Below are 14,750 nucleotides of genomic sequence, written 5' to 3'. Positions count from 1 at the left end.
TAATGTTTTGTCTATTCTGATGTCTGTTTTTGCTTGTCTTGGGCTGGACTGCTGTAACACATCATTTTCCCTTCGGGATCAATAAAGTCTTATCTAATCTAATCTAATCTAATATGGCCTTGTGGATTTTCAGTGGCGTGGGCAGGAGAGAAAGTGAAAAGGAAAGTGTAACTTCTCGTGCTATCTTGCACAGTTTCAAGATGACACCTTAAATACCGATTGGCATTTCTGTGATAAGAGGAATAAGTATTAGTAAGTTATTTATCACTTGTCAGCAGGTAGGTTTCAGATACTGTATCAGTGCAGCTTTGGACTAAAACAGAAGTAAAACTGTTTGCTATATAAACTGATCTCACAGTTTTAATTTTCTTTGTGTTAACATCTCCTTTCCTGTGTGCTGTACGCCCAGCTCTGCAGCGATCTCTTCACTCTGACAGCTCTGTAGAGCCCAGGGCCCTCAGGAGAGATGAGGACACTGACTGTGCTGGGGCTCCTGGCTGCTGTGTGGGGAGCTTTGAGGACTGAAGGTACAGTAGTTCCCTCTTCTTCCTCCTGCCTCTCGTCAGCTCAGGAAGGGTGGGATAGAGGACAAATTCAATAATATATAATCCTGAGAAACTGATGATCAATACATTTGAAATTGGAGCAAATGAGTTTCAAGTTCTGTTTATACTGTACCTTGGAGGCTCCATGGATAAAATTAGGTTTTAAATTTCAGCACAGTTTCACACAGCAGCCTCCTGACTCTGGGGTTGGAGCCTCCTGTTGTAGAAGGTTTTTAATTTACAGCAGGAGACCAGGTCAGTTAGAGCACAGGGGGCAGAGACCTGCAGACTCTGCAGTCATACAGGTTATACAGGTCCTCCGGATAGGTGTCAGTCTAGCTTTACACACACTTGTGCAGCCTCAGGCCTGCCTGGTGCGTACGTGTGTCTGGAGTAATGTCTGCTGTGTGTCTCCAGTGATTCCCTTCCAGCATGACTGACCAGTGTTGTAGTGATGTGAAAGATTGCTCTTTGCTTGATTTAGAGCTCTTATTAAATTGCAGTACAGTGTATAATGGTGTCATTTTGTGCAGTATTGTGATAATAGTAACAGTAGTAAGTGTGAACGTACTGTATAAGAATGATGTCACCCTATATAAAGTGACCCTGAAGCACCGGTACCTGCAGTAATCACAGGGCTCATTGGCTCTGGGCCTGATGATCCACTCTTCTGTGGCCCCAGGTTTCTCTGTGCAGGGCCCCAGGGAGCCTCTAGTGGCCAGGCCTGGGGACGAGGTGCTGCTGCCCTGCTCTGTGGACAGCGCTGTCCCCCTGCAGGAGCTGGAGGTGAAGTGGCTGAGGACAGATCCAGACACCCTGGTGCTCCTGTTCTCAGAGGGGGAGAGCAGGCTGGAGTCCCAGCACCAGAGCTACCGGGGCCGAGCGGAGCTCTTCCCTCAGGAGATTCCCAGAGGAAACTACTCTCTGCGGCTGGCCAACGTCACGGCTGAAGACTCAGGAGTGTACAGATGTGCCGTCCACACGGCGCAGGACTCCGGTCAGGCGACACTGGAGCTGAAAGAAAAGAGTGAGTAAGGTTTCCTCATCCCTTGACCGGCTTGTCCAGTTATTGAAATAATAAAACACTGCCTGAGACTCTCTGTTCTCTCACTGTTTATAAACACCTCTTGAAATATAGCTTTCTGATCAAACAGCAGTGAAGTGGAAAAGCCAGCCCCATGAGTGCAGCAGGAGTGAGCTGGGAGTGATCTCTCTTCTACAAGCAGTTTAGTGTTGGGAGCTTGGCTTTACCTCACTGTGACAGATGCTGTCCTTTATAGTCCAATAGATTACAGTCCATCAGCTGTGAAAGAGTCTCAGTTAAGGTGAGAAAAAAAATGTTTGCTTAGATTGTATATCAAAATTTTAGGGTTTATTTTCACCCCCATTTTATAAGATCAAGTGTCACTGTTATTAAATGACTTGAGTGCATTTTTACTGTCCCTGTTGATTCACAGAGCGTCTAGTTGTGACTGGAGCTGATCGTGCTGTTGTGTCCTACCCTGGGGGGGAGGTGGTGCTGAGCTGCTCTGTGGACAGCACTGTCCCCCAGCAGGAGCTGGAGGTGGAGTGGCTGAGGACAGACTCTGAAGTCCTGGTGCTCCTGTTCTCCGGGGGGGAGAGCAGGCCAGAGTCCCAGCACCAGAGCTACCGGGGCCGAGCGGAGCTCTTCCCTCAGGAGATTCCCAGAGGAAACTTCTCTCTGCGGCTGAAGGACGTCAGGACTGAAGACAAGGGGCAGTTCGTGTGCAGAGTCTTTGCAGAAAATGAGTCTGCAGTAGCTACAGCAGAGCTGATAGAGCTGGGTAAGTCAAACCACTTCCACTCAGAAACACAGGATGAAGTCTATATCCTGCAGGAGGGGTTCTATCAGAAACTGGGTTTAAATAAAGCATTTATACCATACTGTATATCTACAATGTTATAATACTGAGTTAGTTAGCTAGTCATGTTTGCAAATGATACCTAAAGGATTAGCTAACTCAATAGAAGCAACAGATGAAATTCAAAAGGATTTAGTAAAAATCACCTGGCAAATGATGTTGAATGTGTACAAACTACACTGACCTGACAGCAGCAGCCAGGAGACAGGAGCCCCTGTTTTAAACATCTAGCCAGCAGACAGGCAGAGGTCAGATTAATTGTGCGTAGTTGGTGTGGATTATTGTCCATATCTCATCATTTCATCAAGATAGAGGATCTAACAGACCGACTGGAGACTGCCATGGAGATACTGTATGGGTACAGTGCTTTTACAGCTATTACAGCTGACAGACTGGAGGAACTAAGTCTCTTTAGTCTGAAGGGAGTGTTTCCAACACTGACAGGCAGGAGGAACTGAACATCTTTAATCTTGAGCAGAGGAGACTGCAAGGGACTGTATATAAGTAGTTTTAATACCAGCATCACTCAGCAATTTACCGCTGGCAGCAAGGGTCTCTCACCCTGCAGACTGTGTGGGACATTATAGTGACGGGGACACTATACTTTAAAAAGGCTTCATACTATAAAAATGCCTCCTAATAACTCCCCTCTCTGAACTGGCTTCATCACTCTGCTCTCCTCCCCACTGAGAGCTCTGAGTGGAAAGTCTAGAAAAGCACTACAAAGGTGTAGGTGTAATAATAATAATAATAATAATAATAATAATAATAATAATAATAATAATAATAATAATAAAATCTTCATAATCACTGATAAAGTCAACTGGATTTCTTCAGAATCAATTGTGAAACATTAACCAGAGAATATGTGTGAAAACTACAAGGATGTGCATTTAAAATTAAGAAGAGGAGGCTCTTTCCCCAGCCATGTTGTTCAATCTGATGTCCTGGTGAGCGATTCACCACTCACTACCCACCAGGCGAGATGAGTAGATCAGCCTGTAGCTCGTTAGCGTTTGTTACAGGCTGGAGAAATAACAGCTCCGCATGTTGAGTATTTCACTCTCAGGGCACTGATCCAGGCACGTCCCCCAGAATGTCGCACTAATCGTTTTAGTACTCTTCCCTGAGAGCGTGGAAGTTGTGTGTCCCCTCATTGGGGAAACACTAGGACTCAAGATGACCAGTGTCGTACCTGGGTCGCCTTCACATTTTTGCACCCTCGCTCTCTCTGAGTGATAACCTCACGAGGATCTCTGAGCCCTGTGCTCACGGGTTCCCAGGCTCAGAGAGCCGCCAGCGGTATCTCTTTACTCCCTGTCGTACTCTCATCACGCCTCGGTCCTGGCTTGTGGGATCTCCTCCTTCTGCAGCTCTGGCTGGTGAAGTATTGGCACTGCCTGCGCCCCCAGTCCTTCACTTACAGACTCAGAGCAGAGGCCACGTTTTCTGGTCCCTCAGAGGCAGTAGCAGAGTAAACCTTGGTTGTTCCCGTTTGGCCAGGGCAGCTCTTCCTTACCTTACTAGTGGTCGAACACGGCAACAAATGGTTCTGCTACTTGTTTGGGGCTGTATCTGCTCCTCAGTGTAATGAACACACTAGCAGCTACTGGCTCACCGGATGCTTTGCCAGGCTGCCCTTCAGCTTCCTGTCTGCATGTAGACACTGGAGCCGAACTCTGCGCCACCTGTGTTAGGAATCCCTGGTGGAAAGATACAAGGATCCTGTGCAGACGCAGGCACGGGTAGTAGATGAGGCAGGCGAACAATCCAAAACGAGAGGCAAGGTCGTGGTCAAAAGGCGTAAGGTAAGTCGTAATCCAGGGGGTACACAAGGTGGCAAACAGTCCGAGGCGAGAGGCGAGAGGCGAGAGGCGAGGTCCAAAGTCGAAAAGGCAGAAGGGGAGTCCAATAACCAGAATAAACGAGGTACGGGGAAAAACGCCAGGTAGAGCTCTCAAGGAGTAGACTCAATACCGAGCAGCGGGAAGCAGGTTAAGATGGTATAAATAGCACTGCGTACCGCACGGTGGAGTGTGTGCAGGTGGGTTAACTCGTGCGGCGGCGTTTGTTAATAATCACCCACTGCTGGTGCTGATTAGATTGCTTAAGTACCAAGGATAAAGGACAGTCGCCCCCCCCTTCACGGGCGGCTCCCGACGCCCGAGACGGCCGATCGGGATAGTCCCTGTGGAAGTCACTGATTAGCGTAGGGTCCAAAATATCCTCCGGAACCCAAGATCTTTCTTCGGGGCCATAACCCTCCCAGTCGGCCAGATACTGAAGGGTACCGCGGTTCCATCTAGAGTCGAGGATCTTGTGGACTGTATACGCCTGGTGCCCCAGAATGCGACGCGGGGGAGGCGGGCGACATTGGGGAGCCGCCAGAGGTGAGCGGTAGAAGGGTTTCAGGAGGGAGACGTGGAATGACGGGTGGATTCTGAGGGTGGGAGGAAGTGCAAGACGGAAGGTAACCGGGGTGATCTGGGAGAGAATCCAGAAGGGGCCGATATACCTAGGCCCGAGCTTCTTGGAAGGCAGGTGTAGAGGTAGGTTCCTTGTTGATATCCAAACAAACTGTCCTCTCCGAAAACAGGGGGCTGGTCTGCGGTGTCGGTTTACGAATTTGGCCTGGCGCTGGGTTGACTTGGTGAGAGCTGTCCTCGCCATTCTCCAGGTCCTCCGCAGCTTGGAAATACATTGTCGCACCGACAGCACCGCTGTGTCTGAGGGGTGACAGGGATGAGAGTGGGTTGATAACCTAGTGAACAGAGGAAGGGAGAGAGACCTGTGGAGGAGGAGGTAAGAGAATTGTGGGCATACTCTGCCCAGGGAAGTAGCGATGACCAGTCATCCTGTGAATTGGAGGTGAAGGCTCTCAAAAAGGTCAGGAGGGTTTGGTTGGTCCTTTCCACCTGACCATTGGCCTCAGGATGATAACCCGAAGTCAAAGATACATGGGTCCCTAAAGCTTGACAGAACGCCTTCCAAAAGGCTGAGACAAATTGAGGTCCCCTGTCTGAGACCACATCGTCGGGCAACCCATATATCCTAAAGACCTGCTGCACAAACAGTGACGCCATTTCCTGGGCTGTGGGCAATGCTGGGAGGGGGACGAAATGGGCTGCTTTGGAAAAACGATCAGAGATCACCATGATTACCGTATGACCTTGACTGCTAGGAAGGTCCGTAATGAAGTCCACAGCTATGTGGGACCAAGCGCGGTGTGGGATCGGAAGGGGGTGAAGGAGACCGGTCTTCTTAGCACGCGGAGTCTTGATCCTGGCACAGACCAGGCAAGCTTGGACATACTCTGCAGCATCTGATCGCATGGAAGGCCACCAGAAATCCCTGGTGAGTAGGTCCAGAGTGCGTCTTCACCCGGGATGGCCTGCAAACCGGGAGTCATGCCCCCATTGCAGGACAGCAGAACGCAAGTTGTCCGGTACAAAAAGTTCATCCGGGGGGCAGCACAAAGGAACTATAGCTCCCTTGAGGGCACGTCTGATCTGATCTTCAATAGAGCAGTGGATCGCCCCGAGGATTCTGTTGGATGAAATGATTGGTTCCGGTGTGTCCAGATCCGGGGGATCATGGAGCCGAGAGAGAGCATCAGTCCTCCCATTCTTGGAGCCGGACGTATAGGTGATAACAAAATTGAAGCGAGAAAAGAAAAGAGACCAACGGGCCTGACGGGAATATAGGCGTTTGGCAGACTGAATGTAGGCCAGGTTCTTATGGTCTGTGATAATGACAAAGGGATGATGAGCCCCCTCCAGCCACCATAATTAACCTCGGCGGGGGAGAGCTTCTTCTAAAAGAAGACACAGGGATGTGGAATGTGCTCTTCTCTGTGGCGCTGGGAGAGGACTGCCCCAACTCCATCGGCTGAGGCGTCAACCTCCACAATGAAAGACTGAGAGGGATCTGGGTGTCGTAGAAGTGGTGCCAAACTGAAGAGTTGTTTTAAGCGTAAAAAAGCCTGGTTAGCCTCCGGGTTCCATTTACCCAGGCTTGGTCGGTTGCGGGTCAGGGCCGTGATGGGCGCCACAACGGAGCTTAAGTTCCGGATGAAACGTCTATAGAAGTTGGCAAAACCTAGAAATCGTTGAATTTGCTTTAAGTTACGAGGAGCTGGCCAGTCATTGATGGCCGCTACCTTAGCAGCGTCCATCTCTATAACAAGGGGGGAAATGATGTAACCCAGAAAGTGAATCTTAAAGGCGTGAAAAACGAACTTCTTGAGTTTATTGTCAATGAGTCTAGTCAGGACCTCCTGGACGTGATGGACATGTTCCCTAGGGTTGGCAGAAAAGATGAGGATATCATCCAGGTAAACCAAAACAAAATTCCAAATAATGTCCCTAAAGATGCCATTCATGAAGGGCTGGAAGACCGCCGGGGCATTAACAAGACCAAAAGGCATCACCTGATACTCATAATGTCCATGGGTGGTCATAAAGGCCGTCTTCCACTCGTCCCCTTCACGTATCCTGATTAAATTATAAGCCCCTCGTAGATCTAACTTCGAGAAGATAAACGCTCCACGTACAGACTCCAGAGCGGCTGGGATTAAAGGCAGGGGGTAACGATGTTTGACCATAATGGAGTTCAGCCCTCTGTAATCAATACACGGCCGCAAGGAGCTGTCCTTCTTCCCAATGAAGAAAAAACCCGCACAGGCTGGAGAAGAGGAGGGACGAATGAATCCTGACTCCAGAGCCTCCTTAATATAATCTTGCAAAGCCTGATTCTCTGCCTGAGTGAGAGGGTAGATCCGTCCTTTGGGTGGAAGGGTTCCAGGGAGCAACTCTATAGCACAGTCACAGGTACGGTGAGGGGGAAGCGAAAGAGCCTTCTGCTTATCAAAGGCTTGTTTCAGAGGCCTGTATTGGGGCGGGATGCTAGACTGCTCCTCCAGAGGGGTTACTGCAGCAGCAACCTTAACCGGCTGATGACAGAAGTTGACATGACAGGCGTGGCTCCAAGCGATGATCTCATTCTCGTCCCAGGAGATGTGAGGATCATGCTTCTTGAGCCAGGGAAGACCCAGGATTACCAGGTAGGAGATTACCCAGGATTACCTTCCAGGAGAAGGAGTGGAATTTTCTCAACATGAGTGGCACCAACTGTTAGAGAGAGAGGAATGGTCTGCTAGGTAATCCGTCCAGGAGCGATCGGTGATCCATCCAGAGCTTGAATACAGATCGGGGGTGAGACCGGAGCCAGGGGAATATCCCACTTCTTAGCAAAAGTGGCATCTATAAAGTTCCCTGCTGCCCCCGAGTCAACAAAAACCAAAAGGGGAAGGTGTAAGTCGGTCCAAGAAATTTCAGCTGGGAATAAAGGCCCAGCCGAGGTTTGAGAAAAAACAGCACTACTGACTCTAACAGTAGGCTGCGGAAGGATTCGAGAGGGAAACGGGGGTCTCAAGGGACAAGCAGAGATAAGGTGATCAGGTGCAGCGCAATACAGACACAGTCCCTCCCGACGGGGCCTATCCTTTTCCTCCAAGGAAAGGGTTGCATGATGCAGAGTGGGCACCGTGGGGGTAGTACCTTCAGGACAGCCAGGACTGCTTCCATCATGACTCTCTGCTCTCCGCAGCCGAATGCGGGTGTCCAGTTCAACCACCTGAGCGATCGCCGCCTCGAGAGAGCGGGTGTGAAGTAGCGTGAGCACCAGGTGGTCCTTTAGTTCTTCTGAGAGACCCTTAGAGAAAAGGCAAATCAGGGCTTCAGGGTTCCAGTCAGACTCCGTGGTGAGGGCTTGGAATTCAGCCACATAATCTTGCAGTGACCTGTCACCCTGATGAAGCGAGGAGCCGGTCAGCAAAAAGCCTGAAATCAACAAACTGAAAATCTCCCCTAGCAAGCAACACAGCTGCCCAGTCCAGAGCCTTGCCTGTGAGCAAGGAAAGGGCAAGACCGATCTGCTCGGGATGCAGCTGGAAAGCCAAGGAGCATTGAGCAATAAAACCCCTGCAGCCCGCAGGGTCAAAAGGTCAAAAGTCGAAAAGGCAGAAGGGGAGTCCAATAACCAGATATAAACGGTATTCTCCCAGCGCCATGGGGAAAAATGCCAGGTAGAGCTCTCAAGGAGTAGACTCAATACAGACATGGACAGGGCATATGTAGTGTGAGTCTGCAGAGATTTTTTTTTTGATAGACGGTGTTTTTCAAAGAGAAACATACTACGGGTATTAAGATAGGGAACTTTAAGTCAGTCAAGAGCTCAAACTACCATTCAGGCTTTCTTGAAGTTTAATTTCTTTTTCTCCAAATATTTGGGTATTACAATAAACACTGTTAAACTGTCAGACTGAATGTGGGCCAGGCCACAACTACTGTATATAGGTGCCCACCTGATGTCTGTGCCCCCTGTGGCATCACAGTACGTACAGATGAAAGCAGGAAGCCAGGTTTTTCAATGGTCTGTTCTCTTCTCTCTTCAGGCTTTTCATCAATACATGTGGGGGCACTGGTCTTGGCCTTTTCTTTACCAGTATTTTGGATTCTAATGTGGACTGTCTTCTTTTTTCGTAAGCACATTTTTTATTTTAAATTATCTTATTAGTTAGATTTACGTTGTCTGTCCATTTAATAACTAAGAACAAAGTGGTTTAAGATCTTTTATTTTCACCTGTGTAGAGAGCCAAATAGGGCTTATGTTGGCTTATGTTGGTCCACAGTCAAGTTTAGATGCACGAGATCTCAGCTTAGCCGTCCAGTACTCTCCAGTGTTGACCCCTTTGTCAGTCCTGTAGACATAATAATGTGGAGCAGTTCTGTGGAGACCACAGTGACATCACCCAGTAGCCCTGTGGAGACCACAGTGACATCACCCAGTAGCTCTGTGGAGACCACAGTGACATCACCCAGTAGCCCTGTGGAGACCACAGTGACATCACCCAGTGGCTCTGTCACGATTGTAAACCTCTCCTCTTAAGGCTACAGCCCTTCCTTGTTTTTTACTCATCTCCCGCACCTGCTCTCTGTTCCAGCACCCTTTTCAAATCCCCTTAAAAGCCAGACGCTGACTCAGTTCCGGGCTCTGCTCTGGTTTCCACATCAGGCGAGTCCAAGACCTGGAAGCGCCTCGTCCCGTTAAGGTTTTAGTTTCTGTTCCTGTTCCAGTTCCGGTGCAGGTCCTGACCCGATTCCTGTTTTTATCCTGTTCGTCTTGGATGGACCTCTGTAGAGACCACAGTGACATCACCAGTACCTGTGTGGAAGCTTTTCAGAACTTCTCTGTAGTAGAACTCTCAGTTTTATGAAGTTCTTGAAGAACAGAAGAAAAGATGTCTAGTTATCTGTTTGTCACTGGAGCTAGTTTAGGTGTGTAAAGTCTAGAATTATTACTCCTGCAGTTTGACTGTTCTGTAGACAGTATATTGTTTACTGTTTACTGTTTAAAGGCATGTGTGTGTTCAAGTCAACACTGAATCTCTTGGAGCAGAGAGGAGTGCAGGGCAAGAGTGGAGCTATAGAACTGAAGCAGTAATGGAGACATTACTGAATTTCCTGCTAACTGATAAATACATGAAACTTGACATCTGACTGTCATCTTAACTAAATATTTTTTTCTTTTTTCTCATATTTTATCTTTTATCTTTCTGCAGATAAAGGTGTGCTTACTTGGACATTCCTCTTTGCTCCTAGTGTCGTATTGTCTATTTCATTTGTCCTCTGGGGTGTAATTGAAGGTAAGTTTGTTCATTTAATCTCAGTGCACATTCTGCTCTTCTGACTGTAATTATCTGGATGTTGTGGGTTGCAGGAATAAGAATAAACTTTATTTTATATATTCCCTCTAATGGTATATTCCCAAAGCGCAATACACTGAAAGTAAAAGATTCAGTTGAAACATAAGAACATGATCTGCAAACTCTTAAAGAAGTTTAAAAGAGAATATCCAGGCAGATAAAAACTGCAGTCGGGCCACAGAGGGAAAACCTGCTTCTCTCAAGCTGGAGAAAGTGCATCACACCCCTCCCTGGTGAGTGAAGGTGGGGAACAGGTTGTTCCTGATGGAGCAAAGTCAGACGTCTCGCTAGTGAAGTGGAGAAGTTTGACGCAGACAGTTGACAGACTTTGAAGACTGTGACTCCCCCCTTCTCTCCTTTCTCTGCTTTATTTCCTCTTTTCCTTCTGGCTTTCACACCTCTGGTTTCCTTTTTTCTTCTCCTCTCTTCCTCTTTTATACGAATGCTGGATTTATTCAGTTTGTTTAGGTACCAAGTCTGCCATACCATGACGATTGGTCACAGTTCTTTATTACTGTACTGCATGTGGGACCATGCTTGTTTGTCATCTCTGAAAATCCAGAGCACAGATTGAACATAAAACAAAACAAAACAGTTCATAAAGATGGGTGATAACACATTTAAGACAAGGAAACACTAGGGAGTAGAAATTCTCTCAGACAGGAGTGATCACTTGCACTAGACCTGGTCAGGATTCTGGCTGTCGAATTTTGGACAGACTGGAGTTTGTTCAAAGTACTGTAGATTTAGATACCCCAGTGAGCATTTCAGTAGTCAATTCAGGAGAAGCCAAAGGTGGTGATCAGCTTTTCAGCCACAGTTAGTGATAACAACAGGCACAGTCTAGCGATATTTCTGAGGTGAAAGAAAGATGTTTTGACAATATGCTGCACATGTGGTTTGAATGTCAAGTCTGAATCAAATATCACCCCCGAGTGTTTCAGTTTAGACTGAAGCTCAAGTACAGTACCGTCCACAGGGTTACAGCACTGGCTTTACAAAGCTGATGGGGTCCAATATACATGACTTCAGTCTTGTCACAGTTTAGATGAAGGAAATCTTGAGTCATCCAAGTTTTTATGTCAGAGATGCAGTTAGAGAGAATAGAGACAGCCCCATCAGTGTCAGGTATATATATAGAGAGATTTGAGTATTGTAGAAGATGTACAGTAGAAGATTAATGAGCAGTAGAAGATGCAGTGTGCAGTCACAGACACAAATTAATAAGAGCCTTTCTGAAGAGAAAGCTCTTGAGTCTGGATTTGAATGTGCTCAGGGTGGGTGACTCTCTGATATCCGTGGGGAGAGAGTTGCAGAGCTCTGGGGCGCAGCAGGAGAAGGCCCTGTCACCCATAGAGTGTGGACAAGCTCGGGGGACAGACAGGAGACCGGAGTCAGTTGAGCGAAGGCTGTGAGGTGGGGAGAAGGACGGTAGTAACTCAGACAGGTACTGAGGTGTCATGTACAGCCCTATAGGTGAGTATCCACATGAAACCTGATAGGAAGCCAGTGCAAGGACTCCAGGATAGGAGTGATGTGATCACTTGCACTACACCTGGTCAGGATTCTGGGTGCCAAATTTTGGACATACTGGAGTTTGTTTGTTGGTTACTGTACTGATTGCTGGTATCTCCAGATAGATTCAGGGTTGTTAGGAATATCATTAGTGCTGTTTAACATCTTTTAGAAATGTGTTTTAGATATTAATAAAACAGGATGTCTCACGAAACAGACATCAACCTCCCATTCAGCATCTAAAGGTCTGTCTGTGAGCTGCTCTGAAGTCAGGGGCTGCAGAGATCTGAGAATCTGTTGCTCTGTGCAGGCAGTGATTATTTATACCCTGTACTGTGTTCATGTTTACTGTCACAGGCAAACAATTAAAGTACATGGAGCAGGATTGCTAGGTTAACTTGATTAACTTTTCTAATTTCTCTGGCACAGAATATTATGAGCTACTTGTGTGAAATCACTACTGCTTTGCTTTTGGCTCCTGATGTGACTTGTTTTGCAGGGTCGCTGGAAGAAGTGATCATGTGTGTGACTGTTAATCTTCTGAGGATTGTACTAGTTCCGACTTTCTTCAATGGTAAGTTCTGAAGAGATGAGCTCACTTTAGAGAACTGTTTCTTTTTAGGTGCATCTTGAAAATCTACACATTTGGTACAATTATAGGTAATAATAATAATAATTAATTGCTTAAACTTATATAGCGCTATGTACTACGTACGTACTCTATAAAATCAATCATTTTATAGTTATTTGATTTTTATTTGTTTATTTGTTAACTTAATATTTTCTAATTATTTTAAGACTCTTAAATATAAATACAGTACAAAGTATATTTTCGTAAAAAGATCATATCTGTGACCAGAATAAGGAAGGCTCAGTAAGCTGTCCCACTCTGAATGCCAGTGAGAGCCAGTACAGTTCACAAAACTGAGTTTTTTGTGTACACGAGAGGCATAATAAAGACATGTAGTTCAGGTGGGGAGCTGCATCAGCATGCGTAGGCTGTAAAGGAACAAGTAATAGGTTTATTCCATGCTGAAAAGAGAAGAGTGAAAACAACGTTTCAGCTGAAGAGCCTTCTTCAGGTGTGGAGCTTCTTCACCTGAAGAAAGCTCCACAGCCGAAACATTCTGTTTTCTTTCTTCTCTTTTCAGCATGGAATAAACCATGTTGTTTTATGTCGAATTTTGGACAGACTGGAGTTTGTTCAAAGTAGATTTATATACTCCAGCGAGTAGAGCATTTCAGTAGTCAATTCGAGAGAACACAAATGTGTTGACCAGCTTTTCAGCTACAGTTAGTGATAACATAGGGCACAGTCTAGCGATATTTCTGAGGTGAAAGAAAGATGTTTTGACAATATGCTGCACATGTGGGTCGAATGTCAAGCCTGCGTCAAATATCACCCCCGAGTGTTTCAGTTTAGACTGAAGCTCAAGTACAGTACTGTCCACAGAGAGGGCTACAGCACTGGCTTTACAAAGCTGATGGGGGCCAATACACATGACTTCAGTCTTGTCACTGTTTAGATGAAGGAAATCTTGAGTCATCCAAGTTTTTATGTCAGAGATGCAATTAGAGAGAATAGAGACAGCCCCATCAGTGTCAGGTATATATATAGAGAGATTTGAGTATTGTAGAAGATGTACAGTAGAAGATTAATGAGCAGTAGAAGATGCAGTGTGCAGTCACAGACACAAATTAATAAGAGCCTTTCTGAAGAGAAAGCTCTTGAGTCTGGATTTGAATGTGCTCAGGGTGGGTGACTCTCTGATATCCGTGGGGAGAGAGTTGCAGAGCTCTGGGGCGCAGCAGGAGAAGGCCCTGTCACCCATAGAGTGTGGACAAGCTCGGGGGACAGACAGGAGACCGGAGTCAGTTGAGCGAAGGCTGTGAGGTGGGGAGAAGGACGGTAGTAACTCAGACAGGTACTGAGGTGTCATGTACAGCCCTATAGGTGAGTATCCACATGAAACCTGATAGGAAGCCAGTGCAAGGACTCCAGGATAGGAGTGATGTGATCACTTGCACTACACCTGGTCAGGATTCTGGGTGCCAAATTTTGGACATACTGGAGTTTGTTTGTTGGTTACTGTACTGATTGCTGGTATCTCCAGACAGATTCAGGGTTGTTAGAAATATCATTAGTGCTGTTTAACATCTTTTAGAAATGTGTTTTAGATATTAATAAAACAGGATGTCTCACGAAACAGACATCAACCTCCCATTCAGCATCTAAAGGTCTGTCTGTGAGCTGCTCTGAAGTCAGGGGCTGCAGAGATCTGAGAATCTGTTGCTCTGTGCAGGCAGTGATTGTTTATACCAGGCACTGTGTTCATGTTTACTGTCACAGGCAAACAATTAAAGTACATCAGGCAGGATTGCTAGGTTAACTTGATGAACTTTTCTAATTTCTCTGGCACAGAATGTTAATGAGCTACTTGTGTGCAATCACTACTGCTTTGCTTTTGGCTCCTGATGTGACTTGTTTTGCAGGGTCTTTGGAAAAAGTGATCATGTGTGTGACTGTTAATCTTCTGAGGATTGAACTAGTCCCGTCTTTCTTCAATGGTAAGTTCTGAAGAGATGAGCTCACTTTAGAGAACTGTTTCTTTTTAGGTGCATCTTAAAAATCTACACATTTGGTACAATTATAGGTAATAATAATAATAATTAATTGCTTAAACTTATATAGCGCTATGTACTACGTACGTACTCTATAAAATCAATCATTTTATAGTTATTTGATTTTTATTTGTTTATTTGTTCACTTAATATTTTCTAATTATTTTAAGACTCTTAAATATAAATTCAGTACAAAGTATATTTTCCTAAAAAGATCATATCTGTGACCAGAATAAGGAAGGCACAGTAAGCTGTCCCTCTCTGAATGCCAGTGAGAGCCAGTACAGTTCACAAAACTGAGTTTTTTGTGTACACGAGAGGCATAATAAAGACATGTAGTTCAGGTGGGGAGCTGCGTCAGCATGCGTAGGCTGTAAAGGAACAAGTAATAGGTTTATTCCATGCTGAAAAGAGAAGAGA

At 46.2% G+C, this 14,750-nt stretch overlaps 1 protein-coding gene across 1 annotated transcript in view; it reads left to right on the top strand.

Annotated features, from left to right (window-relative positions):
• The first annotated feature begins 407 nt into the window (after positions 1-407).
• Positions 408-14,750, top strand: part of LOC148819693 (polymeric immunoglobulin receptor-like) — a 96,923-nt gene continuing 82,580 nt past the window's right edge. The window contains exons 1-4 of the mRNA XM_088935218.1: positions 408-527; positions 1,228-1,572; positions 2,003-2,350; positions 11,790-11,806. Coding sequence (XP_088791344.1) covers positions 467-527; positions 1,228-1,572; positions 2,003-2,350; positions 11,790-11,806 — 771 coding nt within the window. The 5' untranslated portion in view covers positions 408-466. The remainder of the gene's footprint in view (positions 528-1,227; positions 1,573-2,002; positions 2,351-11,789; positions 11,807-14,750) is intronic.

Source organism: Atractosteus spatula, chromosome 16 (genome assembly GCF_055471065.1).
Source record: "Atractosteus spatula isolate fAtrSpa1 chromosome 16, fAtrSpa1.hap1, whole genome shotgun sequence".
Taxonomy (NCBI): Eukaryota; Metazoa; Chordata; class Actinopteri; order Semionotiformes; family Lepisosteidae; genus Atractosteus; species Atractosteus spatula.
Note: the sequence above shows the minus strand (reverse complement) of the source record. Positions and strands in the feature narration are given on the sequence as shown.